The sequence below is a fragment of the Neophocaena asiaeorientalis genome, unplaced genomic scaffold, assembly GCF_003031525.2.
Source record: "Neophocaena asiaeorientalis asiaeorientalis breed wild unplaced genomic scaffold, Neophocaena_asiaeorientalis_V1.1 scaffold582, whole genome shotgun sequence".
Taxonomy (NCBI): domain Eukaryota; kingdom Metazoa; phylum Chordata; class Mammalia; order Artiodactyla; family Phocoenidae; genus Neophocaena; species Neophocaena asiaeorientalis.
Window position 1 is genome coordinate 674469 of NW_020172996.1, and position 25550 is coordinate 700018.

At 42.7% G+C, this 25550-nt stretch overlaps 1 protein-coding gene and 1 pseudogene across 2 annotated transcripts; one reads left to right on the forward strand and one right to left on the reverse strand.

Moving 5' to 3' along the window:
• Window positions 1–3278: 3278 nt before the first annotated feature.
• On the forward strand, window positions 3279–25205 carry LOC112397986 (zinc finger protein 805-like). Of its 2 annotated transcripts, XM_024742340.1 has the most exons (4): window positions 3279–3488; window positions 5896–6013; window positions 10811–10847; window positions 11442–11524. In XM_024742340.1, exons 1-4 carry the CDS (start codon window positions 3369–3371, stop codon window positions 11443–11445), a joined length of 279 nt encoding a protein of 92 aa, XP_024598108.1. In that variant the 5' UTR covers window positions 3279–3368; the 3' UTR covers window positions 11446–11524. The 2 variants fall into 2 exon arrangements, with proteins under 2 accessions (XP_024598108.1, XP_024598109.1); XM_024742341.1 differs by lacking the exons at window positions 10811–10847; window positions 11442–11524 and adding an exon at window positions 24513–25205.
• LOC112397985 (mitochondrial import inner membrane translocase subunit Tim8 A pseudogene) lies at window positions 11452–11907 on the reverse strand (annotated as a pseudogene).
• Window positions 25206–25550: the final 345 nt, after the last annotated feature.

Below are 25550 nucleotides of genomic sequence, written 5' to 3' on the forward strand. Positions count from 1 at the left end.
CAATTTCAGTGAATAGTCTTGCCATCCAAACAAGTTTGAAATTCAGATTCATCCTTTGGCCATAATACTCCACACACAATGTTAAGAAATTGTGACTGTATCACATAAGCCTGTTCTGATGTCTGGGTGTCTCTCTTTTGTGTTTGGTTTCCAATGTTATTAGCGTTTCTCTCCAGGTACCAAGTTTCCATGCATCTTTTATCTATTGTATTTTTATCTATTTTATCTATTGTATCAGCATGCACTGATGTCGTTGATTATTTTATAAGCTGTTGAAACATTCCACCTACTTCTACTGCTATTTCTGCATTTATTAGCTAGAAATCCTCTGTAAAGAAGAGTTTTTCCATAATCTTCCGTTCAGTTACCTCAAAATACAGTTTGTAAAGATCAGGGAGGCAAGAGCTTGATCCCTCAACTCTATTTAGCAATTTTTCAGGATAATTATTTGGACCACTAACATCATGCTCAAACAATAATGAAACGTTTATCTCAGGGATAAGGTGCCCCTGTTGCACACATGCTAAGACTGTGATTGTGGTAGCCACTCTCCTAGTAGGAAAAAGCATTTAGTAAGTGGCTATTCTTTTCAGATAAGTCTCTTATTTTATTTTATTATTTTAAAACATGTTTATTTATTTATTTAGGCTGTGCCCTGTCTTAGTTGCAGTGCGTGGGATCCTCGTTGTGGCATGTTTAGTTGTGGCATGCGAGATCTTTTTTAGTTGTGGCATGTGGGCTGTTAGTTGCAGCTTGCGGACTCTTAGTTGTGGCATGGGAACTCTTAGTTGTGGCATGCATGGGGGATCTAGTTCCCCGACCAGGGTTCGAACCCAGGCACCCTGCATTGGGAGCACGGAGTACCCACTGGACCACCAGGGAAGTCCATCTTATTTTATTTTATTATTTATTTATTTATTTGGCTGCGCCATGCAGCAAGCAGGATCTTAGTTTCTCTCCCAGGGATCGAGCCCATACCCCCCACATTGGGAGTGCTGAATCTTAAGCACTCGACTGCCAGGGAAGTACCAGATAAGTCTCATATTTTAAAATTAATTTTATCTGTTTTAGTCCATTCGAACTGCTGTAAGAAAACATCATATACTGGGTGGCTTATAATCAACAGGCATTTATTTCTCATAGCTCTGGAGGCTGGAAGTCCAAACTCAAGTTTCCCATGGATTCAGTGTCTGGTGAGAGCCCACTTCTTGTTTCATAGAAAGCCTCCTTTTTCTTGCCATGTCCTCACATTGTAAAAGCAGTGAACTTTCCGGGCCCTCTTTTATAAGGGCACAGTTCCTTTCATGAGGGTAGAGCCCTTCTGACCTAACCACCTACCAAGTATCCTATGTCCTAATATCATGACATTAGGCATAAAGTTTTGAACATAAAAATTGAGGGGAAAACAAACACTGAGACCATAGCAGTATCTATTTCAGGAAATTGAGTTAGAAATATATGGAAAAAATAGTTGGACTTGCTGGGGTTTCAACAGAAACACTGAGATGTACTCATGCAGGAAAGAATTATTTTGTGTGGGAAACAGGCAGAATACCACATCATCTACTTCCTACTTGGCATCCTGACAGATATCATCCATTTCCGCTGTCATGATCTTGGCTTAACTGTTTTTTAATTGTTCCTTGATTGCACATACTGAAGCCTACAAAATTATCTCTGAAGCTTTGAGCTACATAGAGTTGAAGAGCAGTGCAGTTTATTGGGAATTCCCTGGCAGTCCAGTAGTTAGGACTTGGCACTTTCACTGCCATAGCTCCAGGTTTGATCCCTAGTCGGGGAACTAAGATCCCCGAAATCTGTGCAGCCCTGCCAGAAAAAAAAAAAAAGCATGCAGTTTGTGACTGAGTGACATTGCAATGTGTGCATTCAGGTTTTCCTTTGTGTTCCTGTTGGCTGAATGCAGTCTACAAAACAATATCTCCCTTTAAAGGGAATACCTCTTCAAAAAACAGAAGGGACAAAATAAAGATGCTTGGATAATAACATATGCTTAAAATTATAATTTATGTCAAAGCACCCTCATTTAAAAAAAATCTACCCTATATTTTCCCAACTTACTTTTGATGAACTTCATCAATTTATTTAAAAGTTTATAGAAAAGATTTCACTACTGTCCATCTTTTTCAGGGACACCAACCTCTTCCTCCCCAACATCCCAGTAATGGCCATGTGTGAAGCCCTTTCTCTCTTGATTCTGAGCAAACATACTGAAACTGAGAAAACTGATTGTAAAACTTCCATCCACATGTATTTGAAAAGGAACAAGATAATGTTTATTAGTTTGCGGCTATGAGTGAAGGTACTTTGTATCTGAGTGATATCATACCATGTGTTACTCCCCCATATGGTGAAGAGAGAAATAAGTCCCACTTGTGGGGTCTTTATGGAGCACTACAACACAGTTGTGGAAATTGTACCCTTAGAGGCATATAAAGGATTTATTATATTCACAGGTCCTAGAAGAGACTGGCATGCCACCCCACACAGGAGCCATATAGGAGGAGCACCTGGAGAGCATTCTCAACGAAGCAGAAGAGTGGGGCCCCCTAGGTAAGTGCCATTACTGGGGATCAGGGCGGAGTACCCAGGCAGAAGTCATGGGGGGATTTCATTGGTGGGTTGGAATGTCACTAAGTCATGGGAGGACAAGAAGGGGAACTTGAGTTGGGGCCACAGCCTCATCACTCTGGTGTACCCAGTCACCCGGGGTGGGGTGGTGGGGTGGGGATGTGCTCACAGCCAGTCTGTGGGGATGTTGAGGCAGCAGAATACGAACATTAAAAAATTTACAATACAGTATGTCCACTTGTTATGTTCCGAGCATCTTAAATGACAAGATGCAAAAAACACAACAGGGAAATCTGGATCATTCCCCTTAGGAACATCCCATGCCTGGCCTCCTTCATTAGAGCCTCTGCATTTCCTTTGCCAGCTCCTCTCCAGGCCTCTGGGCCCCAGGCTCCGAGAAGAAACAGAGACACCCTCTCCCGGCCGGCTGCAGAACAAGAACTACGCTACCACGTGCGCCACAACCAGAGAAGCCCGCGGGCCCCAACGAAGACGTAGCGCAGAATGAATGAATGAATGAACGAATGAGTGAATAAATAAAATATTTTTTAAAAAAGAACCACACTACCCAGCAGGCTGTGCTTTGCGGGATGGCTGTGAGGGCCGGACTGATGGCGTCACAGAAAAGGGCCGTTACTGGCTCGCGTTGTCAGGGGCGGGACTTCCTGCGCCGGAGGAGCGCGCTTTTCTTTGTGGTGAGGCTGGTGTGTCCCCACCCACTACGAGCTCTTCCCGGGACTTAGGGACGGAGCGGGGAGGACAGCCTGGAGGGCCCACCTATGCGTTTGTGCGACCTGGGGGAGTGTCAGCTAAGCCCGCTGGACCCGCCGGTCTCCGGCGCCCTCACGTGGCCCTACGCTCCCCGCGGTGCGATAGCGGCGCTGGTGACCCCGGCGCAGGTGAGTGGAAGGTGCGCCAGGCCACGCCCGCTCGGACCCCACCCACGTGGCCGAGGCGCGCTGCTGTGCTGGATGGTGGTGTCCTGTGAGTGGTCACCTTGTCCTCCCCAGGGCATTGTTTGTCGGAGCCTCGGGATGGGGTCGCTTGTGCTTCGGGTGGGAATCCAGGTTAGGGGCTTCACACGGAGGGTCCCATTTCTGTCAGTCAGTGAGTGGGACGCTGTGTGGTAGGGAGAGATGTGGCTTCTCGAATCCCCCGACCCCATACCGCTGGCGTGGAAGGACCCGCAGGGAGGAGCGCAGGCCGCACAGTCCGGAGACCTTTCTGTGTGTTGCGGCCCCGCCCCTTCCCGAGTCTAGGACCTTGAGCAGCTTTCCCTGTTGCCCTTGGTCTCTGTTTTGTCGGGCACAAAACAGGAATATTAAAGTTCCTCCAACTGGGTTTGAGGGAACTAGAAAAAGCACATGGGTGACGTGTATCCCCCCGCGTCCAGCACGGTGCAGGGAGCATCGCTCTGATTTTCTTTCCACGGAGGTTCCTCTTGAGCCTCTGTTGATGTTAGAGGCTCATTCCTGGGAGAATCTGACCCTTGGGCTTCCCAGCTGTGTAACCTCTACAGCGATAAGGGCTGGGGTGGGGAAGAGGCAGGAGTAGCCTGAAGCAGCTTGGGGATTGCAGCCCTGCTAGGATAGAAAAGGTGTCAGGAGAGACAGGGCGCCCAGAAGGCCAAGGAATTTGTCTTTCAGTTTACAGCCAGTCGAACTGGCTTCCCTCTGAATCTGTTTTCCTGTTTGAGGTTCAGTTACATATGGTAAGTGGTGGTAGTGTGCAGGAGTGTGGTGTCCGTTTGGACATGAAAACACAAGAGGTCCTGGGTAATTCCATAGCCGTGGCCTGAGTACCCTCATAGTCCTGATCGCTGTCAGGACTTGTCTTATTTGTTAACTTCCCATTCACTTGGCTCCTTCCTCACTTTATATCAGACTCACTCCAGTGTGCTGTCCTGAAAGAGGCTTTTCGTGGTGCCCTGTCTAAAGCAGACTGTAACCTCTTGTCATCTCGCGCTATTTTCTTGACTTTGGAATCTTTGGGTCCCTGTGACATTGTCTTGCTCATTTATTTAGTTGCTTGTTTAGGATCTCTTCCCAGCTGCTGAGCATAAGCACCTGTTGCTGCTCAGGACCTAGAACAACAGCCTGGGCTTATAAAAGGTACTCAACAAATGGTTCAGTGAATGAATGGGTCTCCCCCTCAGGTGCCTGCCTCACACTTATAATAAATACAGTCTTTCTCCCAACTATGTATGGCCCACAGTGCTCTCTCTACTTGATCTGCCCCTTGCTTACCCCCAAGATTTTTTCCCTCCATTTTTCCCTCACTCACCGCACACGGCCAGGCAGTCTTGAACTTGTAAAACTCCTGCCCAGTTTCCAGCTTCACCTTGCGCTTCTCTTTGTCTGGGGCCCTGTTCCCAGATCTCTGCAGGGCTACCTCTCCCCACCCTTCCTGTGCATCAGTGTCACCTCTTAGGATAGTCTTTTCCTGGCTGTTTTATAATAATTCTGGCTAAGGTACCCCTGCCCCCACCTGCCAATCTTCTGGCAACTCTGTTCCCGCTTTTACTGGATGTTCAATTCCCACTTCTGCTCCTTAAATTTGAGGTTGTGGCTGATTTTCTAGAGCTGCCTGGGGCTCAGACCTCTGGCTGTGACACGGAGGTGACGATGGCATTTACCTCATGGGCCGTGGGAGGATTAGTAAGAGTCACAAAATACATTGAACACGTAACTGTGCCAGGCAGTCCAGCATCTCACATGTAAACATTTTCTCTTTCATTCTCCAAACGGCCTGGTGAAGTGGGACTGATTGTTCTATTGATGCAGAAATCGAGGCTTAGAGAAATGATGGGATGTCCTCCCTGTGGTCGCACTGGCAGGAAGTGTCGAATTCCAGAGTCTTGATTCAAACCCTGGAAGTCTGGCTCCCGAGCAAGGAATCTTATTGTGTAAAGGCCTCAACTTGGGGCAGGTGCACTGTGAGGACCAGGGAGGCTTAGGTGCTCTCACTTTACTGTTACCAGTGTTGGAATTATCATCATGATCATTTTCCCAGAGCACGTACCATCTCTCCCCAGTCCTCATGGAACACCACTGTCTGTGTCACGGTGACACTGTCTGTGTCATCTCCAGTGACTTCCTTCATGGGAGGCTTTTCTCTCAGCCACAATTGCATTATGTCTCAAGGTTGCATCCGCTTCCCCCTTGAGCCCAACACAGAACTTGGCGATCCAGAGGCCTCGGTGATTCAAGCCTGGGTCTCTCTGCATCTTCACCAGCAACAGAGTGACAGGGTTGACCCCAGCCAGGTGCACAAGGCCAACACCACTACCTGTGTCTGACTCTCCAGGTGGTGGCGACCTTTAAGAATGTGGCTGTGACCAAGAGGAGTGGGGGCAACTTGACATGGACCAGAGGACTCTACCAGGAGGTGATGCTGGAGACCTGCGAGCTACTGTTCTCACTGGGTAAGTGCTCAGCTCTCACACCTGTGCGGGACCCCACCCACCTTGTTTCTGGGCTGATCAGGAAGGACAGAGGAGTCACCTTTCCTCCTCCCCACAGGCCCTGCAGTTTTCTGGTCCCTTCTGCCTGGTCTCGCTGTGTCTGTAGCAGTGATTGGTGGGATAGAAACAATGTCCTTCTGAACACCAGCCCCCATCCCAGTGCCCAGCACCCTTGGGCCTCAGTCTGAGGTCCCTGTTCCTGATTCCACAGGAGGGAAGCTGACTGGCCCAGCCTGCTGAGGTCAGGTGCCCCCACAGCCCAGTTAGCAGGGCTGTTCTCAGAAGAAAGGGTGAGTCAGGCAGACCCCTACATGGCATTTGTCATCAGTGCCACCCAGGGATCTTCCTAAACAGCACAATCTTGGTTCAAAGGTCCCTGGTGTCTACATGATCCTCACATGTTTCCTGTGGCCTCGGCAGATTGCTATGTGGCAATACTTGGAGGGCCAGGGAAAGATTCCCCAGGAAGCTGTATAGGCTCTGAATCATCAAACAACAAATAGGACTATTTGTCCCATGGCCTGGATTGATGCGTCCAGGAATCAAGGGGTAGATATGTGAGTGGCACCACTGACAGTTATCCATAGAGAGGCACTAGGGAAAATTTTTGCTTCCTGTCTTCGTGAAGCACTGATTGTGTAGAGGTCTTAGTTGCAAAGGGAAGAGTGCTTTCACTGCTGCAGTAGAATGATTCCGTTGTCCTGGAGAGTAACACTGCCAGTCTGCCACTTTGCACTACTCATGCTTCTGAATCAACAGGAAAAGTAAGAGTTACTGTGCTGGCTCTGGTGATTGAATGTGATTATCAGGTGCAAATTGGACTATACTTCCCACTGGTACTTGCACAAAGGAAGTGTGTGTCTGGAATGCAGAGATCCCTTAAGATGTCTTGTCATGATCTATGGTAAAGTCAATGGAAAACTATCCACAACCTACTTCAGGCAGGACAACTCATGGCCCAGACCCTTCAGGAAAGAATGCTTTGGTCACCCCACCAGGGAATAAAAAATAATCATTCGAGGGCTTCCCTAGTGGCGCAGTGGTTGAGAGTCCGCCTGCCGATGCAGGGGACACGAGTTCGTGTCCCGGTCCGGGAGGATCCCACATGCCGCGGAGCGGCTAGGCCTGTGAGCCATGGCTGCTGAGCCTGCGCGTCCGGAGCCTGCATGCCACAGCGGGAGAGGCCACAACAGTGAGAGGCCCCTGTACTGCAAAAAAAGAAAAGAAAAAAAGACCATTTGAGGTGCTGCTGAGGACAAAAGGAGCATGGAATGGATTGTGGAAGAGCTACATATTAGTTAGCTCATGTGACCATTAACAGAAGTGAGGATAGTAATCAGTAATGTCGTGAGTATTTCTTCCTAATTTTTTTTTTTTTTTCGGTACGTGGGCCTCTCATTGTTGTGGCCTCTCCCGTTGCGGAGCACAGGCTCCGGATGCGCAGGCTCAGCGGCCATGGCTCACAGGCCCAGCCGCTCCGCGGCATGTGGGATCCTCCCGAACCGGGGCACGAACCCGTGTCCCCTGCATCAGCAGGCGGACTCTCAACCACTGCGCCACCAGGGAAGCTCCAGCCAATAACTTTTTCTTCCTTCTTTCACGCCCTTGTCATTTAACAGATGATGTGTTGACTTCACATCACAGTTTTTAAGTATTGTTAAATTTATATCATAGTATTCAGTTATAGGATATCAAGGAGGAGAGTGAATGTTACCCAGGGAATCTGTCTCCTTTCTGAAGAAAGAGTTATTGTATTTTTGGTTGTACACAGGATAGTTGTATCATGACCTTGTTGTTGTCTTTATTTGGAGATAAGGAGTGGTTTAAGTTTGTATGGTGCCAAGTTGACAAGAGGTGAACTTGTGATGATTAATTTTATATATCAACTTGACTCGGCTGTGATATCTGAATATAGTTCAAATACTATAGATTCAATACTATAGTTCAAATACTAGATTTCAGTGTGAAGCTTTTTTTTTAATGGAGTAAATACCTATATTTTTATCTGTAATTTTTAAATTTATAGACCAAACACATGTGCGAAAAGAATGGCCTCAATTTAATGGCATGTTGTCCCTTAAAAAAGTAGAAAAATAAGACAAAGCCAAATTAAGCAAGACTTTGGTTCAGTATTATACTGGAAATTTTAATAAAACTAGACTTCTATTCAATATTGAGATGGAGGTTATTGTCACAATAATGAGGCAATAAAAAGTAAAATTACTCACATTGTTAAGGAAAGAATAAAACTGATCTACGGAGAAAACTCTATGGGATCTCCAAACAAAGCATAACCCAGAATAAACATATACAATGGAATACTACTCAGCCATAAAAAAGAATGAAATTTTGCCATTTGCAACAACATGGATGGACTTGGAGGGTATTATGCTAAGGGAAATAAGTCAGATAGAGAAAGACAAATACTGTATAATATCACTTATATGTGGAATCTTAAAAATACAACAAACTAGTGAATATAACAAAAAAGAAGCTGACTCACAGGTATAGAGAACAAACTAGTGGTTACCTGTGAGGAAAGAGAAGTGGCGAGGGGCCATATAAGGGTAGGGGAATCAGAGGTACAAACTGTGAGGTACAAAATAAGCTACAAGGATATATTGTACAACACAGGGAATATAGCCAATATTCTATAACTATAAGTGGAGTACAACCTTTAAAAATTGTGAATCACTATATTGTACTCCTCTAATTTATATAATATTGTACATCAACTATACTTCAATAAAAAACAAAACATAACATTAACCAAAAGACCCTGCTAGAACGACTATCTGAAGCTTGAAGAATTCAAGATCCATATAAAAGAAACCATTCTATTTGCAATAGCAATAAACAGTTGAGAACTTCAGATCCCCCCTCCCCACCCCAAATGTCTGTGTTGAAATGTACCAGGGACTTGTTTTAATCATGCACTGTGAGACATGCAGACATGGAAGTTACTTTGAAGAAGGACACTTACACGGTTCCCTAGAAACAGGAAGCACAGCATGTCATACTGGGCCGCATATGCTGGGCCTCCACCTTCTGCTCAAGAGGCAGTTCAAGAAGAGCATGGCTCACAGCCTTGAAAAATTCTGGCAGACTTTGGGCTTCAGGGGTCATCCCTAGTTGCCACCCAGAAGAGGACCTTCACCCAATCATGAGGCACCTTTATGGCATTGGAGGACTTCTAGTCACCAGAATTGGGACAAATGAATGTCTGTTCTTCATGAATCACCCAGTCTATGGTGTTCTGTTATAGCAGACCTATAAGACTAAGACAGACAGTTTGAAATTTTTCAGTGGGCTCCGTTTTGGAAGGGTGGACCCTAGTTGTCCCGTACCTAGCTCTGGTATAGGTACCAGAGCTAGGTACGGTATAGGGCAGGGAGGATTATTGGTTTGGTGTGTGAGTTTGATAAGGTTATGGTTGGGGGTGTGGGCTCCAGATTGGTCGGTTTGTGTATAATAAGCATGCTTACAGGGGAGGGATTTTTTACCTGCAGGAATTAACTAGCTCTGAGAGGGATAGCCTTGCCAGGAATAAGGCCCCAAAGGCCAGAGTAGGAAAAATACAAAAAAATAAGAAAATATAGTCAATACAATTAAAATTTAGCATACCATCCGATGTAGAAAATACATGCAAGATGGGTAAACAGAATTTTAAAAATTAGAGAAAAAAAATTAAGACCCAAGTAAAAGGAGAGAGATCTCACATTTACGGATTGCAACGCTCAATATTTCCTTCTAAACTGATCTATGTGTTAAGTGAAATCCAAGTCAAAATCTCGGTTAGCTCTATTTTTTTTTTTAATAGAAATTGCGAAGTGGATTCTACAATGAAAATTCAAGTGCAAAGGACCAAGAATAGCCAAACAACCTGGAAACAAGAAAATGCTAGCATAAATACAAATAGATAAATGTAAGGGAATAGGAGGTCTAGAAATAAACATACACACAACTGATCAGTTGTTTTTCAGTGAAGGGACAAAAGCAATTTGGTATAGAAAGAATGATTTGTTAGATCAGTGTGCGGTAGCAGTTGGGTATGCAATTGGGTATGCAAAGAGAACTTATAAGAATTAAATAACTATGGATCATAGACATATATAGAAAAACCTAAAACTGCGAGAGTTACAAAATACTGGGTTGGCCAAAAATGTTGGTTCGGGTTTTTCGGTAGCATCTTACGGGAAAACCTGAACGAACTTTTTGGTCAACCCGATAAAACAGGAACACAGGTTTTGACCTTTTGTGGAAGTCACAAGCCCTACGTCCTCTTCAGTATTGCATGTGCTGACTCTACACCAGTCACACCTTTTTTCTATCTACCTCCTCTCATCCAAAGCCCAACCCTACCTCTCCCACCACAGCCCAAGAGACTCCCAGCTGGCCTCATTTACTCTTGTCTTTTCCATTATGGTTTATTACAAGATATTGAATATAGTTCCCTGTGCTCTACAGTAGGACCTTGTTGTTTATCTGTATATAGAGTTTGTATCTGTTTATCCTAAGCTCCTAATTTATCCCTTCCTCCACTCCCTTTCCCTTTTGGTAGCCTTAAGTTTGTTTTCTGTATCTGTGCGTCTGTTTCTTTTTGTTTGTTTGCTTTTTCTTGTAGAATCTTTTATTTCAGTGATTAAAAGAATGCACTAAACGGAAACTATGCTGATTTACATTAGGCATGCACTTCTACCTGAAACTGCTGTTAGTTTTTGAGTGGCCTAAATCTTTATAACTTATTTTTTCATTTAGGCACATCTTTCAATTTTTTTGGACCCCAATATACAGGGTAAGTTAACTTCTTCCTTGTGGCGGTTTAGTATGAGAATTATGTTCACTGGCTAGATGCCTTTAACCAAAGGCCTCTAGACTCTCAGGTTACCTGTACTAGCTCAAGACTGTACTTTATATAGATATTTAAGTGAATCACAGTATAAGGGAGAGAGATAATCTAGAAAGGTGAAATGTACTGTATGAATATTCAATACATCTTTTTTTCCAGCACTGATAGTCAAACACTAGATAAGGAGGGCTACAGTCAAGTACCAAATTACTCTTTCCCCTGCTGCTGCCCTTTCTGAGAGACACAAAGACGTATGTCGATCTCTCTAGAAATCTGAAACGAATCCACACAAACAACAGATTATTACCTATGTGGTCCCACTATCAAATTATAGAGCAGTTCCCCTATTAAAATTGTAGGGAGCAGTTAATGGGACTATGAGAAAAGCTTCATCCCACATACAGTAATATACATCTAGTAGAATTTTGCATTCATCTGTCATTTGTTTTCCGAAGATTTAGCATTAAAAAACACAACCCCAAACACATTTGACCCTCAAACACCCCCCCCACAAAAAAAATGGTCTTTGTTCATTCTCAGATGACAGGATGTCCCAAGAGTGACAAAGGTGAGAGCCGATCCGCCACCTTTTCTTCAACCATCCCATCAACTGCTCTTCATTTCTTGAACTACCTTCCTTTTCCAAAGAGGTAATGCTGAAGTCAGTCAGAACAGCTTTCTGAGAAGACTGGCTTGGATTTCTGGGTCTGTTCCAGTCGATTCAAGTTGAATTGGCTTGTATCAATGAAGCGCCCAATGCAGTTCACAAAACAGGCCTCAGCCGGACTGTCCAACTTTGGCCCAGGCTTGTCTGTGCACTTTTCCCAACAAAGTTTCGTCATCTGGTGCACCAGCTGCTGGAAGCGCTGCTTCTGAGTCTCTACGTCCATGAAATGCTGCAGCTGCCAGTCAACCGAGCCCAAACCCACTGTGGAGGAAGATGAGGAGGAATCCATCCCAGCGCGGCCACGCGTGCCGAGACGAACTCCGCACCAACTCACCAACCTTCACGTCTGCTTCTGTTTTGTTTTGTTCGTTAAGATTTTTTAATATTTTATTACCATTTATTTTTGGCTGCATTGGGTTTTCGTTGCTGTGCACGGGCTTTCTCTAGTTGTGGCGAGTGGGGGCTACTCTTTGTTGGGGTGCACGGGCTTCTCATTGCGGTGGCTTCTCTTGTTGCAGAGCACAGGCTCTAGGCGCGCAGGCTTCAGTAGCTGTGTGTGCATGCTCAGTAGCTGTGGTTAGAGGGCTCTAGAGTGCGGGCTCAATAGTTGTGGTGCACGGGCTTAGTTGCTCCGTGGCATGTGGGATCTTCCCAGACCAGGGCTCGAACCCATGTCATTGGCAGGCGGCTTCTTAACCACGGTGCTACCAGGAAGCCCCTGTTTCTGTTTTGTAATAAGTTCACTTGTATCATATTTTAGATTCCATGTATAAGGATATCATATGGTATTTGTCTTTCTCTTTCTGGCTTACTTTGCTTAGTATGATAACCTCTAGGTCCATCCATGTAGCTGCAAATAGCATTATTTCATTCTTTTTTATGGCCGAGTAGTATTCCATTGTGTGTGTGTGTGTATGTGTGTGTGTACGTACACACACCACATCTTTATCCTTCCATCTGTTGGACATTTATGTAGTTTCCATGTCTTGACTATTGTAAATAGTGCTGCTGTGAACATAGGGGTGCATGTATCTTTTTGAATTAGTGTTTTCTCCAGATGTATGACTAGGAGGGGGGTTGCTGGATCATATGGTAACTCTATTTTCAGTTTTATAAGGAACCTCCATACTGTTCTCCATAGTGGCTTTACCAGATTACATACTCACCAACAGCATAGGAGGGTTTTCTTTTCACTACACCCTCTCCAGCATTTATTTGACTTTTTCATGGTGGTCATTCTGGCCAGTGTGCGGTGATATCACATTATAGTTCTGATTTGCATTTCTCTACCAATTAGTGATGTTGAGCATCTTTTTATGTGCCTATTGGCCATCTGTATGTTCTTTGAAGAAAAGTCTATTTAGGTTTCTGTCCATTTTTTTGTTGGGTTATTTGTTTTTTGTTGTTGTTATTGAGTTGTATGAGCTGTTTATATATTTTGGAAATTAAGCCCTTGTCAATCACATTGTTTGCAAATATTTTCTCCCAGTCCGTAGGTTGTCTTTTCGTTTTGTTTGTGGTTTCCTTTGTTGTGCAAGAGCTTATAAGTTTGATTAGGTCCCATTTGTTTATTTTTGCTTTTATTTCTTTTGCCTTGGAAGACTGACTTAACAAAACATTGTTATGGTTTATGTCAGAGAATGTTTTGCATATGTTCTCTTCTAAAAGTTTTATGGTATCATGTCTCATGTTTAAGTCTTTAAGCCATTTTGAGTTTATTTTTGTGTATGGTATGAGGGAGTGTTCTAACTTCATTGATTTACATGTGGGTGTCCAGCTTTCCCACCACCACTTCCTGAAGAGATTGTCTTTTTTCCATTGTATATTCTTGCCTCCTTTGTTGAAAATTAATTGACCATAGGTGTGTGGGTTTATTTCTGGGCTCTCTCTTCTGTTCCATTGATCCATGTGTCTGTTTTTATGCCAGTACCATGCTGTTTTGATGACTATAACTTTATAGTATTGTCTGTGGTGTGGGAGGGTTATGATTCCAGCTTTTTTCTTTTTCCTCAGGATTGCTTTGGCAATATGGGTCTTTTATGGGTCCATATAAATTTTAGAATTTTTTTGTTCTAGTTCTGTGAAAAATGTCATGGGTAATTTGATGGAGATTTCATTGAATCTGTAGATCGCTTTGGGTAGTATGGCCATTTTAACACTATTAATTCTTCTAACCCAAGATCATGGGATAGCTTTCCATTTCTTTGAATCATCTTCAGTTTCTTTTATCGGTGTTTTATAGCTCTCAGCATATAAGTCTTTTACCTCCTTGATCAGGTTTATATCTAAGTATTTCAATCTTTTTTTTTTAACCCCACATTTGTTTATTTATTGTTGGCTGTGTTGGGTCTTTGTTTCTGTGTGAGGGCTTTCTCTAGTTGTGGCAAGCGGGGGCCACTCTTCATCGCGGTGCACGGGCCTTTCACTATTGCAGCCTCTCTTGTGGTGGAGCACAGGCTCCAGATGCGCAGGCTCAGTAGCTGTGGCTCACGGGCCTAGTTGCTCCCTGGCATGTGGGATCTTCCCAGACCAGGGCTCGAACCCATGTCCCCTGCATTAGCAGGCAGATTCTCAACCACTGTGCTACCAGGGAAGCCCAAAGTATTTTAATTTTTTTAATGAAATTTTAAAAGGAATTGTTTTCTTACTTTCCCTTTCTGATATTTCATTGTTAGTGTAAAGAAGTGCAGCTGTTTTCTGTGTGTTAATCTTGTATCCTGCTACCTTGCTGAATTCAGTTATCAGTTCTAGTAGTTTTTGTGTGGAGTCTTTAGGGTTTTCAATATATAGTATCGTGGCATCTGCATATAATGAGAATTTTACATCTTTCCTTTCAATTTGGATACATTTTATTTCTTTTTCTTGTTTGATTGCTCTGGCTAGGACTTCCAATACTATGTTGAATAGAAGTGGTGAGGGTGGGCATCCTTGTCTTGTTCCAGATTTTAGGAAGGCTTTCAGCTTTTCACCATTGAGTATTATGTTGGCTGTGGGTTTGTCATAAGTAGCTTTTCTTTTTGGCTGCATTGGGTCTTTGTTGCTGCCCGTGGGCTTTCTCTAGTTTCAGTGAGTGGGGTTTACTCTTTGTTGCAGTGCATGGGCTTCTTATTGTGGTGGCTTCTCTTGTTGCAGAGCATGGGCTCTAGGCACATGGACTTCAGTAGTTATGGCACACGGGCTCAGTAGTTGTGGCTCGCGGGCTCTAGAGCACAGGTTCAGTAGTTGTGGCAGACAGGCTTACTTGCTCCGCGGCATGTGGGATCTTCCTGGATCAGGGTTCAAACCCGTGTCCCCTGCATTGGCAGACAGATTCTTAAACACTGTGCCACCAGGGAAATCTCATAAATAGCTTTTATTATGTTGAGATATGTTCCCTTTATACCCACTTTGGTGAGAGTTTTTATCATGAATGGATGTTGAATTTTATCAAATGCTTTTTCTGCATCTATTGAGATGGTCATGTGGTTTTTGTCTTTTCTTTTGTTGATGTAGTGTATTACATTGATTGATTTACATATGTTGAGCCATCCTTGTGATCCTGGGATGAATCCAACTTGATCCTGCTGTATGATCTTTTTTATATGTTGTTGGATTTGGTTTGCTAATATTTTGTGGAGAATTTTTGCATCTATATTCGTCAACAATATTGGCCTGTAATTTTCTTTTTTGGTGGTGTTTTGGTCAGGTTTTTGTATCAGGGTGGTGGTAGCTTCATAGAATGACTTTGGGAGTGTTCCGTCCTCTTCAGTCTTTCGGAAGACTTTGAGATGGATTGGTGTAAGTTCTTCTTTGTATGTTTGGTAGAAATTGACCTTATTTACTCTTTAGCTAATCTATCATCCAGTCTGACACTCTAGGCTTCACCAGGAGTTATCACAAAACTCTGAGCCTGTAGAGAGGAAAACAGCACCAGGTCTTATCTCAGTGTCATCTGATTCCATTTACTGCTTTGCCTCTCAATAAATCTCTTATTCACCTCCTTGGAATTTCGTGTCACTCCTGGATCTTCATCTGAGGCCAGCTCCCGCACCACATGCACACGCGCACACACACACATGCGCGCACACACACACACACACACCTCTCCCTCTTTCTCTCTCTCTCTCTCTCTCTCTCTCTCATGGTCACTGTACTTCCTAACCTGTCTTAGTGATGATGACAGCCTCCTCCCGCACCCCCTACACACACTCATGCAAACACACACACTCTGTCTCATGGTCGCTGTACTTCCTAACCTGTCTTAGTGATGATGACAGCCACCACCCCTGTCCAGGGGTCCAGGCAAGTAAGCCAGTCCATGCAGAATACCCTCCCTTCAGCCTTAATGGCATTGCCACATAACCTGTGGGGTGTTCCTCTTAAGTCTGACATAGTCCACGTGCCGATCTCCTGCTTATGGGTATCTTTACATGAACCCCCTCCTTCCCTAAACTCCAGGTGTATATTTCACATGCCCACTTAACACCTCCACTTAGAGGTGCCTGCAATACCTCAGATTCAGCATGGTGACACCTAACTCCTGATAGTACTGCTGGTAATTACTCCTGCTATTGACTTTGCATCTTTCGCCTAAAGCCAAACTTCCTGGATTTATGTGAGACTTCTCTCACCCTTACAGCAGTGATCATTCCTACTAAAAAACTCAACCTAATACTACAAGCAACTTCTTAGAAAATATTTGGACATAAAGGTAAAAGTCTTTAGGGACTTCCCTGGTAGTCCAGTGGCTAAGACTCGGTGTTCCCAATGCAGGAGGCCCGGGTTCGATCCCTGGTCAGGGAAATAGATCCCACATGCAGCAACTAAGAGTTAGCGTGCCACAGCTAAAGATCCCACACGCAGCAGCTAAAAATCCTGCACGCTGTAACAAAGATCCCGTGTGCCGCAACTAAGACCTGACACGGCCAAGTAAAATATAAATAAATAAATAAATATTTAACAAACAAAAAGGTAAAAGTCGTTACCTCATGCTGGGAATGAAGCTATAATAAAAATTTTATGGCTACAATACTAAAATGATTATGGTACCCTCCCAAATAATTCAAAATAGAAACAATATTCCGTTGGAAAATAAATTTTTAATTAATGCAAAAATGTAATTTCCATGAGGGAGAGAAAGATTGCTATTTATCCAGTGATAGGGGCAGTGTCTGGCAATAGCAAGCACTCCATAAATAAAATGATGGGTACAGATTTCCTGATTTTTTTTTTTTAGCCACGCCACATGGCTTGTGGGATCTTAGTTCCCCAAATAGGGATCAAGCCCATGCCCCCTGCAGTGGAAGTGGGGAGTCTTAACCACTGGACCACCAGGGAATTCCCTTCCTGATTCTTTCTTGAATGCCCCATTCCCCTGTCCCTGCTTCCATCCCAGCAAATGCTTACCTGGTTTTGTGGGCAATCCAGCCATGATTGGCCAGAGCCAGGTCAGTATTTGTTAATTGGATTGCACAGAACTGAAGAGGGGGCGTACCCCATACCACAAGATCACCTGAGGCGGGGATGCAGTGCCTACATCAGCCCCATCTGGGCTGGAGCTGATCTCCATGGTTACAAATAGAGCACAACGTGTGTTCCTGTCCGTTTTAGTATTGTGGCCACAAAATTTTTATTATAGCTTCATTCCCAACGCTTTTGAACAAAAAAATTTGTTGGACTTTTACCTTTATATCCAAATATTTTGTAAGAAGTTGCTTGTAGTATTAGGTTTGTGGGAAAGAGAAGATCTGGGGTGTAATCTACCCGAGACCAAATTTCTCATTGTGCTGATCACTGCTTCTGAATCCTTCTCCCCTTGTTGTGTCCAGATATTTAGAATGAATAAGTTAGAAGGCAGTGGCGGTACAGTCATGTGCATTGATGTCTGGGCAATGGCTGTCTTTCTCACAGGGCTAAATTACAAGGGTAAGTTTGATCATCATGAATCACTGGGGTGGGGGGGCTGTTCATTATACACAGAGGCTGCACCCACTGAAAACAGCCTAAACATGTTGTTATTTTCTCTTTCCCAAATTTGCCACTTCATACCCACAAATAAAAGACTTAGGCTGTTAGCCTTTACAAAGATTTAAAGAACATTATATAATTTCTAAGTACACATAAAATATAATAATATATATTCACCTTGCTTGGATGAGGGCATTCATTCATTCATTCATTCAGTAGATATTTATTGAACACCTAGTATGGGCCAGGCATTGTGCTAGGTGCTCAGTGAATATTGATACATGAAAAAGAGACCAAAAGTGTATAGATCTTAAACAAGTGTAAGAAGGGTTTCCCCAAAGTCCTTGAAGGATTTGACTTTGCTATACATGTCTTCTTGACTTCTGTCCTCTGCTCTGAGCACAACCCTTCACCACTAGACCCACTTCCACAAAAAAAAAGACTACTTCTGCATGTTGCCAATGGGTTGTGCATGACAATGGGCAGTATTTATGTAGGCAGCACAGACAGTAGCTTTTCACCTAATGTAGCAATAACACAATATTAATCAATGGGCACTGCCTTCCATAGTGATTGAACAAATGCTTGACGTGGGTCAGGCCTCTTAATCCAAAAGCCACAGAGAGAGTGCAAAATGGGAAAAGTCTGCATCTGAGAAGGAACACTGCTAAGGAAAAATGAATTTGTTTTCAATTTGGTTTAAATCAGGTGTGGGATTCTACCCTCCTTTTGGATCCCCAAATAGGAGAATCTTAGCACATAGATAATCACAAACTGTGTGAGAGTTGAAATCCCTGCCCTGCTGGAAGGCAGCGCCAGGCTCACAGAGGCACACATCTGTCTCAAAGTCACCCTGCCCTTTGCAAATGGCAAAGATATCTTCACATGTTCTGATTTCCCCTTATTTCAAGGCTACATCATGTGAACTCCATTTAAAACAATGTGATTTTGCACTTCTGTAATGGATACCATGAACACATTGAGATGTGAGAGTATGGGACAGGGTGGGGGCAACTTTCTACCAGTGTGCGGAAACTAGGGAACAGTTCTGAGGCTCAGGATAGGAGAAATAGGTACATGGCCCCAGTGGCTTAAAGCTCAGTCCTTGAAGGATGTGCCCCCACCACCATTCATAGAAGTCCTAGCCACAGCAGCTAGGCAAGAAAAATAAAAGGCATCCAAATTGCAAAGTGAGGAAACATTGGAATCATAATGGAGTAATTATAGTTCAGGTGTACAAAACGGATTGGGAAGACTATTGAGGTTCTAGTCTCAGACACATCCCTGTACCACTGAGAACTTGAACTTTTTGTGAAGTACCAAACCCCAGGACATTAGAACAACACCTGCTGGGTGTAACTTTATGGTCTCAAGGTTCCCCTTTGTCAGTTCAAGAATTTCAGACCCCAACCAATGCTTGTTTAGCAAGCACTCTTCTTGCCATCTCTAAATAATTCCTTACAAACAACATATGGAACTAACTGCCCTTGCAGTTTTTTGCCTGTATAAGCTTCCTCCATTTTGTAATCCAGAGGAACATAGTTCAGGTGCTTCTTGAACCTGTGTCTCCCAGGCTGTAGTCTAATAAACCACAAATAAATGCCTCTTTATTTCAATAAGGTCTCCATTTCTGAAATTTAGGTTAACATTGCTCGGTGTAGTTGGTATTACCCAGTGTGACCTCCAGCACTTCTTCAGACTTGGTGTTGGCATTCAGTACCTACATGGACCCATTGCGTTTAGCAATCTTCTCACTCACATAAAGACTGCAGAGAGTCCTCCTGAACCCAAAACTCTCATTTGGTCAAGGTTTAGATCATAAATAAAATTGGGTGTCTCTCAGTGTTGACTTTAGTGCTCCCTTTTGGGAGTGGAATTTTTATGTTTGTTTTATTTTGTTTTGTTTTAATCTGTGCCACTTGGTAGGAGATTCAGGTTTCAGGTTTCTTTTGATTTTGATGAGTACTCAGAATAATGCCAAGTTCTCATTCAAAACAAAACAAAACCCTGTCAGCTTTGTGTTTAACACCTATGGGCCCTCATCCTGTAACGACCTATCTAAATGGGTCCATTTAACCTGGTATGATTTTAAATTGCCCTGGCCAAAATGGGAAGATTTTGAAATTCCCAAATTTGTCAATCTTCATGCATGCCTAGAAAAAAATACCAGAAACAGAAAAATTAATGGAAAACATATTTTTAAAATTTATTATTAAAAATAACAAATAATAAAATGCTGCACACAGGCTTTCTCTAGTTGCGATGAACGGGGGCTACTCTTCGTTGCAGTGCACAGGCTTCTCTTGTTGCAGAGCGTGGGCTTCAGTAGTTGCAGCACGCTGGCTCAGTAGCTGTGGCGCATGGGCTTACTTGCTCCGTGGCATGTGGGGTCTTCCCGGACCAGGGATCAAACCCATGTCCCCTGCATTGGCAGGCAGATTCTTAACCACTGTGCCACAAGGGAGGTCTCAGAAAGCATGTTTTAATTGATATTTAGAGGCCTCTAAACATAATACTGAGGAAATTGCTTCCCTCCAAGCTGTAATTAAAAATTGACTCAGGCTGTTTCTAAACTTAAGAAATCATGAAATTCTTTACCCCAGTCCCATTCCCCTCCCAATTCTTCACCTTCTCCTCCATTCCTTTACGCACCTCTTTCCAAACTCCCTTTTTATTTAACTTACCCCCTCTTCTCTTTCTCCACCAGACACCCTCCTCCTCCTCCTCCATCAGTTAACACTCCTGAGCCTAAACCCCACTCAACCCCCCTGTCCTGGCAGCCCCTATTAAAACGAAGTCCACCTGAACCTTTTATTGTCTTTGTCCCATGGAGTAAACGTGAACTTAGGGCTATAGCTAAAGAATTCTGTGATCCTTTTTGGACCTCATTTCCTTTGCCAAACAATTTAATCTTGTTATACAAACCTATGAACCAAGATATTCTGGTCCTAATCAACTTATACACATGCTGGTAGGGGAAGGCAGAGCAAAAGAATGGCTTAATAAGATGGATTGGAAAAAACCTATAGAAGACTTCCAAAAGAAAACAACTGAAGATCAAGATAGGGCCAAAGGCTTAGCCAAAACCCTTTACTGGTTATTCCAGAAGTTTCCCCAAATATTACTGATTGAAACATATCCAACTGTGTACTCAAAACCTAAGGAGCCTGTACTTGAATTCTTTGAAAGATTTCAAAAAACTTTCAAACAGTATTCAGGGATGGAAGATGTTAATACCAACTCATGAACGGTTTAGATTAAGAACTTGACACTTTAGTTAGAAGGTATCAGTGAAATTGGGCAGCCATGGATGCCCGTGATTTATGCAGTTTGGCACAGCAGCTGTCCAAGACTATACAAAAATAGCCAAGAAGAAGGCTACTCAAATAATGAGTTTACAGCTTCAGCAATTGACTGGCCAAAAAAAAGCCAACACGCCTCAAGTCTTACAATGAAAGACCCTCCAACACAGAAGACCTTCAAAGGTACCTTTGCTATTATTGCAAAGAAAGCCTGGGAATTTTAAAAGAGCTTGCTATAAATTCAGAAAATCACTCAGAGAGAAAACAAAATCCTGCTAGCCCTTCTCCAAACAAAGGTCCTATGCAACTTCCTTTCTGTCTCACCTAGGGCTGCTCCAAGGAAATACCTGGGGTTTCTCCCTTTCTTCTCACTAACATTCTGGAGAAATTGAATTCACCATTGTTTGAGAGCAGACACAGCTTTAATTCATACGGGGTACCACTCTTTCTGTTCTCAATCCCAGCACTTTGAAACATTCTCTTCTGTGGAGTACTAAAACAATTTCAATGGTGGGAGTTTCTAAGAACCCTATGACTGTTTTTAAATCTCAACCCACTCCATTCCAACTTGGCCCTGTCACAGAGACACATTCCTTTCTCCTTCCTTCCACTCCTGTACACATCCTCAGAAGAGACCTCTTAGAGGTCCATAATTCACATGTTTCCTTCTCACAAAAGGGGGAAATGTTTTAAATCTGGAAGAACATTCCAATCAACAAGGCCCTAATGACACAAATTTAGGCCCTGCATGTGAAGCTGCCATCATTTTTCTCACATCAGTCATAACCCCAAGAAAGATTGAACTTGTACAAACACTACGGTCTCAAATCTCTGTGGATAGAGGGAAAATTCATTCAGCAACCCCAATCAAAATAGATGTAGACTCATCTTAACCCCTCCCCAACATCAAGTAATATCTCCCCAAACAGGAACCTATAAAAGGAATTCAACATATCATAAAAGACTATATTAAACAAGGTCTAGTGATTCCTTGCACCAGTCCTTGCAATACCCCCTTCCTCCCAGTTAGAAAACCTAATGGAAGAGGCATTTTGTTCAGTATTAAATAGCCATCAATAATATAGTCATATCCCACCATCCAGTAGTCCTTAATTCCCATATCCCTTTGTTTGCAGTTCCCACAGACAGCAAGGTTTTCACATGGTTGATTTATGTGGTACTTTCTTTGTTATGCCAGTGGATCCAGACAGCCAATCCTTTTTTGCCTTTACTTGGAATGATCAACAGTACACTTGGACAGTATTGCCCCAGGGATATACGGAGAATCCTATTTACTTTTCTCAGACCTTAAAAGCATACCTTGCAGATGTTACTTTCCCAAATGACTTCACTTTACTCCAATATGTGGATAACTAACTTCTTTGCTCTTCAGGCATGCAGGCTTCTCAAAAAGACAGCCTCTAACTACTTGAGCCTGCATTATAGCAAAAGATCAAATTGTTAATATTTATACTGATAGCCAGTATGCTTTTTTTTAAAAAAAAAAACAAGAGACATCAGCCACCATGTCCCCTTTTTTTAAAAATTTTATTTATTTATGTCTGCGTTGGGTCTTCGTTGCTGCGCGGGGGCTTTTTCTCTAGTTGTGGCAAGTGGGGACTACTCTTCATTGCGGTGAGTGGGCTTCTCATTGCAGTGGCTTCTCTTCTTGTGGAGCATGGGCTCTAGGCGCACAGGCTTCAGTAGTTGTGGCACACGGGCTCAGTAGTTGTGGCTCACGGGCTTAGTTGCTCCACGGCATGTGGGATCTTCCTGGACAAGGGCTTGCACAGGACAAACTATTAAGAATAGCCAATATGTATTGGATCTTCTGGAAGCTATTAAAATACTAAAACTTCTGGCCATTATAAATATCTCAGCTTAGTCAAGGCTTGGTTCAAAGGAAAGGAAATAATTTAGCCGATACCGTAGCAATGACTGCTGCTCTCTGACCCACTTCAAAAAAGCTTTAATTATTACCTAACCTTATGTTAGCTTACAGGATTTACTGGCAGAAACCTAAAACAATGTTTCTCCAGAGGAACAAGACAAATCTTATACCAGGGATGTAAATTTTGGGAAGATCATAATTTATAGTACGGGTCTAACAATACTCCAGTTTTGACTCATAGCCTCCAGGAACATATTATTGAACATATATGGGGGCCCAGATAAAATGATACGTGCAAAACAATGCTACTGAAAACCATCCCACAAAATAGCCACTGAAGTATATTTGAAGTGTAACCTTTGTCCAAAACGTAATCCAGGTAAACCCATCCATTTCCCTAGATTGTTTTCCTTTGCCTTCAGGACCCTTTGAGGTATGATTAATGGAATTTATCCAACTGCCACTATCTCAGGGATATAAATATGTAGTTGTACTAGTATGCATGTTTTCTCACTGGATTGAAACATTTCCATGTTGCAGGGCTATAGCACTTTTGGTAGGCAAAATTCTTTTGGAAAAAATAATTTCTACATGGAGTATTTCATCTGAGCTTCATAGTAATCAAGGAACTCATTTTACAGGGCAAATTATTCAGTCAATCTGTAAAACTTGGCCTTTTATTTCCCCCCCAGTATTTCCACTGCCTCTATAATTCACAGTCCTCCGGGCTAGTGGAACTTACATATAGAGCCATTAAGGCTCAGTTGGCTAACAAGACATGGAAACAACCTAAATGTCCATCGACAGAAGAATGGATAAAAAAGGTGTACATATATACAATAGAATACTAGTCAGCCATAAAAAAGAATGAAATAATGCCATTTACAGCAACATGGATGGAACTAGAGATTATCATACTAAGTAAGTCAGAAAGAGAAAGACAAATACCATATGATATCACTTTTATGTGGAATCTAAAATATGACACAAATGAATTTATGTATAAAAACAGAAACAGACTCACAGACATAGAGAACAGACTTGTGGTTGCCATGGGGGAGAAGGGGTTAGGGAGGGATGGATTGGGGGTTTGGGATTAGCAGATGCAAACTATTATACAATATATATTGAATAGAATGGATAAACAACAAGGTCCTACTGTGTAGCACAGGGAACTACATCCTGTGATAAACCATAATGGAAAACAATGTGAAAAAGAATATATATATATATATATATGTATAACTGAATCACTTTGCTGTTCAGCAGAAATTAATACAACATTATAAATCAAGTATATTTCAATAATAATAATTTTAAAAAGACTTAATTGGCTAAACTAGTTGAATCTTTTAATCTACCATGGCCGGAAGCCCTGCCCCTGGTATTGCTCAGCCTAAGGTCTACCCCCTTTGGTAAGCACCGACTTTCTTCCTTTGAAATAATTATGGGAAGAACAATGAAAATATATAATGCACTACATAAGCCCAATGTGGTTAAAGGAGACCTCTTAACATATTGCCAAGAATTAACTAAAAACATTAAAGCTTCATGCTTACTAGTACTAGAATCTTTTATAAGTGAGTAACCTTTAAAAAAAAAAGAGTTCCCAGGAGACAAAGACATTAAAGAAAATAATTTACAACCAGGTGATTATATTTATTGGAAAAGACGCCTCCCTGGAGATGCTTTGAAACCTCAATGGAAAGAGGTTGTTAATCAGGTATTAACAGGTTGTTCACTAAGCCATGTGCAGCAAAACCTTTGGTGTTCAATCATGGAGTCACGTTTCTCATTTTTAAAAGGCTACCAATCCTGAGTGGACCTCCCAACCCATTGATGACCTTCGTCAGAACAAGAAAAACTTCCCTGGGTCAGAAGCAGATGACATCTGAGTTGACAGCTCATCACAAGATTCGAGACCAGGCCTGTAACCCCAACTTTGTTGATAGTTTCAGACTGTTTTTCTTTTTGTTAACTGAGGTACCTATACACTTGACTTTGTCACACTGAGGGTCAATAAGCCTTTTTACCCCTTCCTCATGTTTTCTTTAATCCTGATAATCCTAATATTGGAATTATTCATCTGTCATAAAATCTTTACCTTGAGGAATGACAAATTGAAATTGTAATGGTGTAATCATACTCAGGTATACAAAATGGAGTTGAGCAGCCATTGAGGATCAGATCTCAGACACATCCCGGCATCACTGAGAATTTGAACTTTCTTTGAATTGTACCAAACCCAAGGACACCATCAGCCATATTTAGAATACCCAGAAGCTTCACCCTTTTGGTCTAAAATTTCCCCTTGTAACTCTGCAACCATTTTGGACCCCAACCAATCCTTGTTAACAAGCAGCCTTATTTCTTGCTTGCTCCAATTATAATTCCTGACAGACAACTATGTAACTCACTATGGCCTTGCAGTTTTTGCCTTCTATTTTAACCTTTCTCTATTTTGTAGTATAGTAGAATACAATTCACATGCTCCTTGACTCTGTGTGTCCTGGACTAAATACATTTTGGGGGGCGGGAGATGGCTTGCGGGATCTTGGTTCCCTGACAAGGGATTGAACCCGCACCCTTGGCAGTGAAAGGGCAGAGTCCTAAACACTGGACTGCCAGGGAATTCCCTCCTGGACTACATTCTTAACAAACCCCAAATAAATGCCTTTTTATTTCAATCAGGTCTGTTTCTGAAATTTCAGTTTAAAGAAGGAAGAAGTAAAACTCACTATTTGCAGATGGCATGACACTGTATATATAGAAACCCCAAAAACTCCACCAAAGAACTGTTAGAGCTAAGTGAATTGACTAAAATTGCAGAATACAAAATTAGT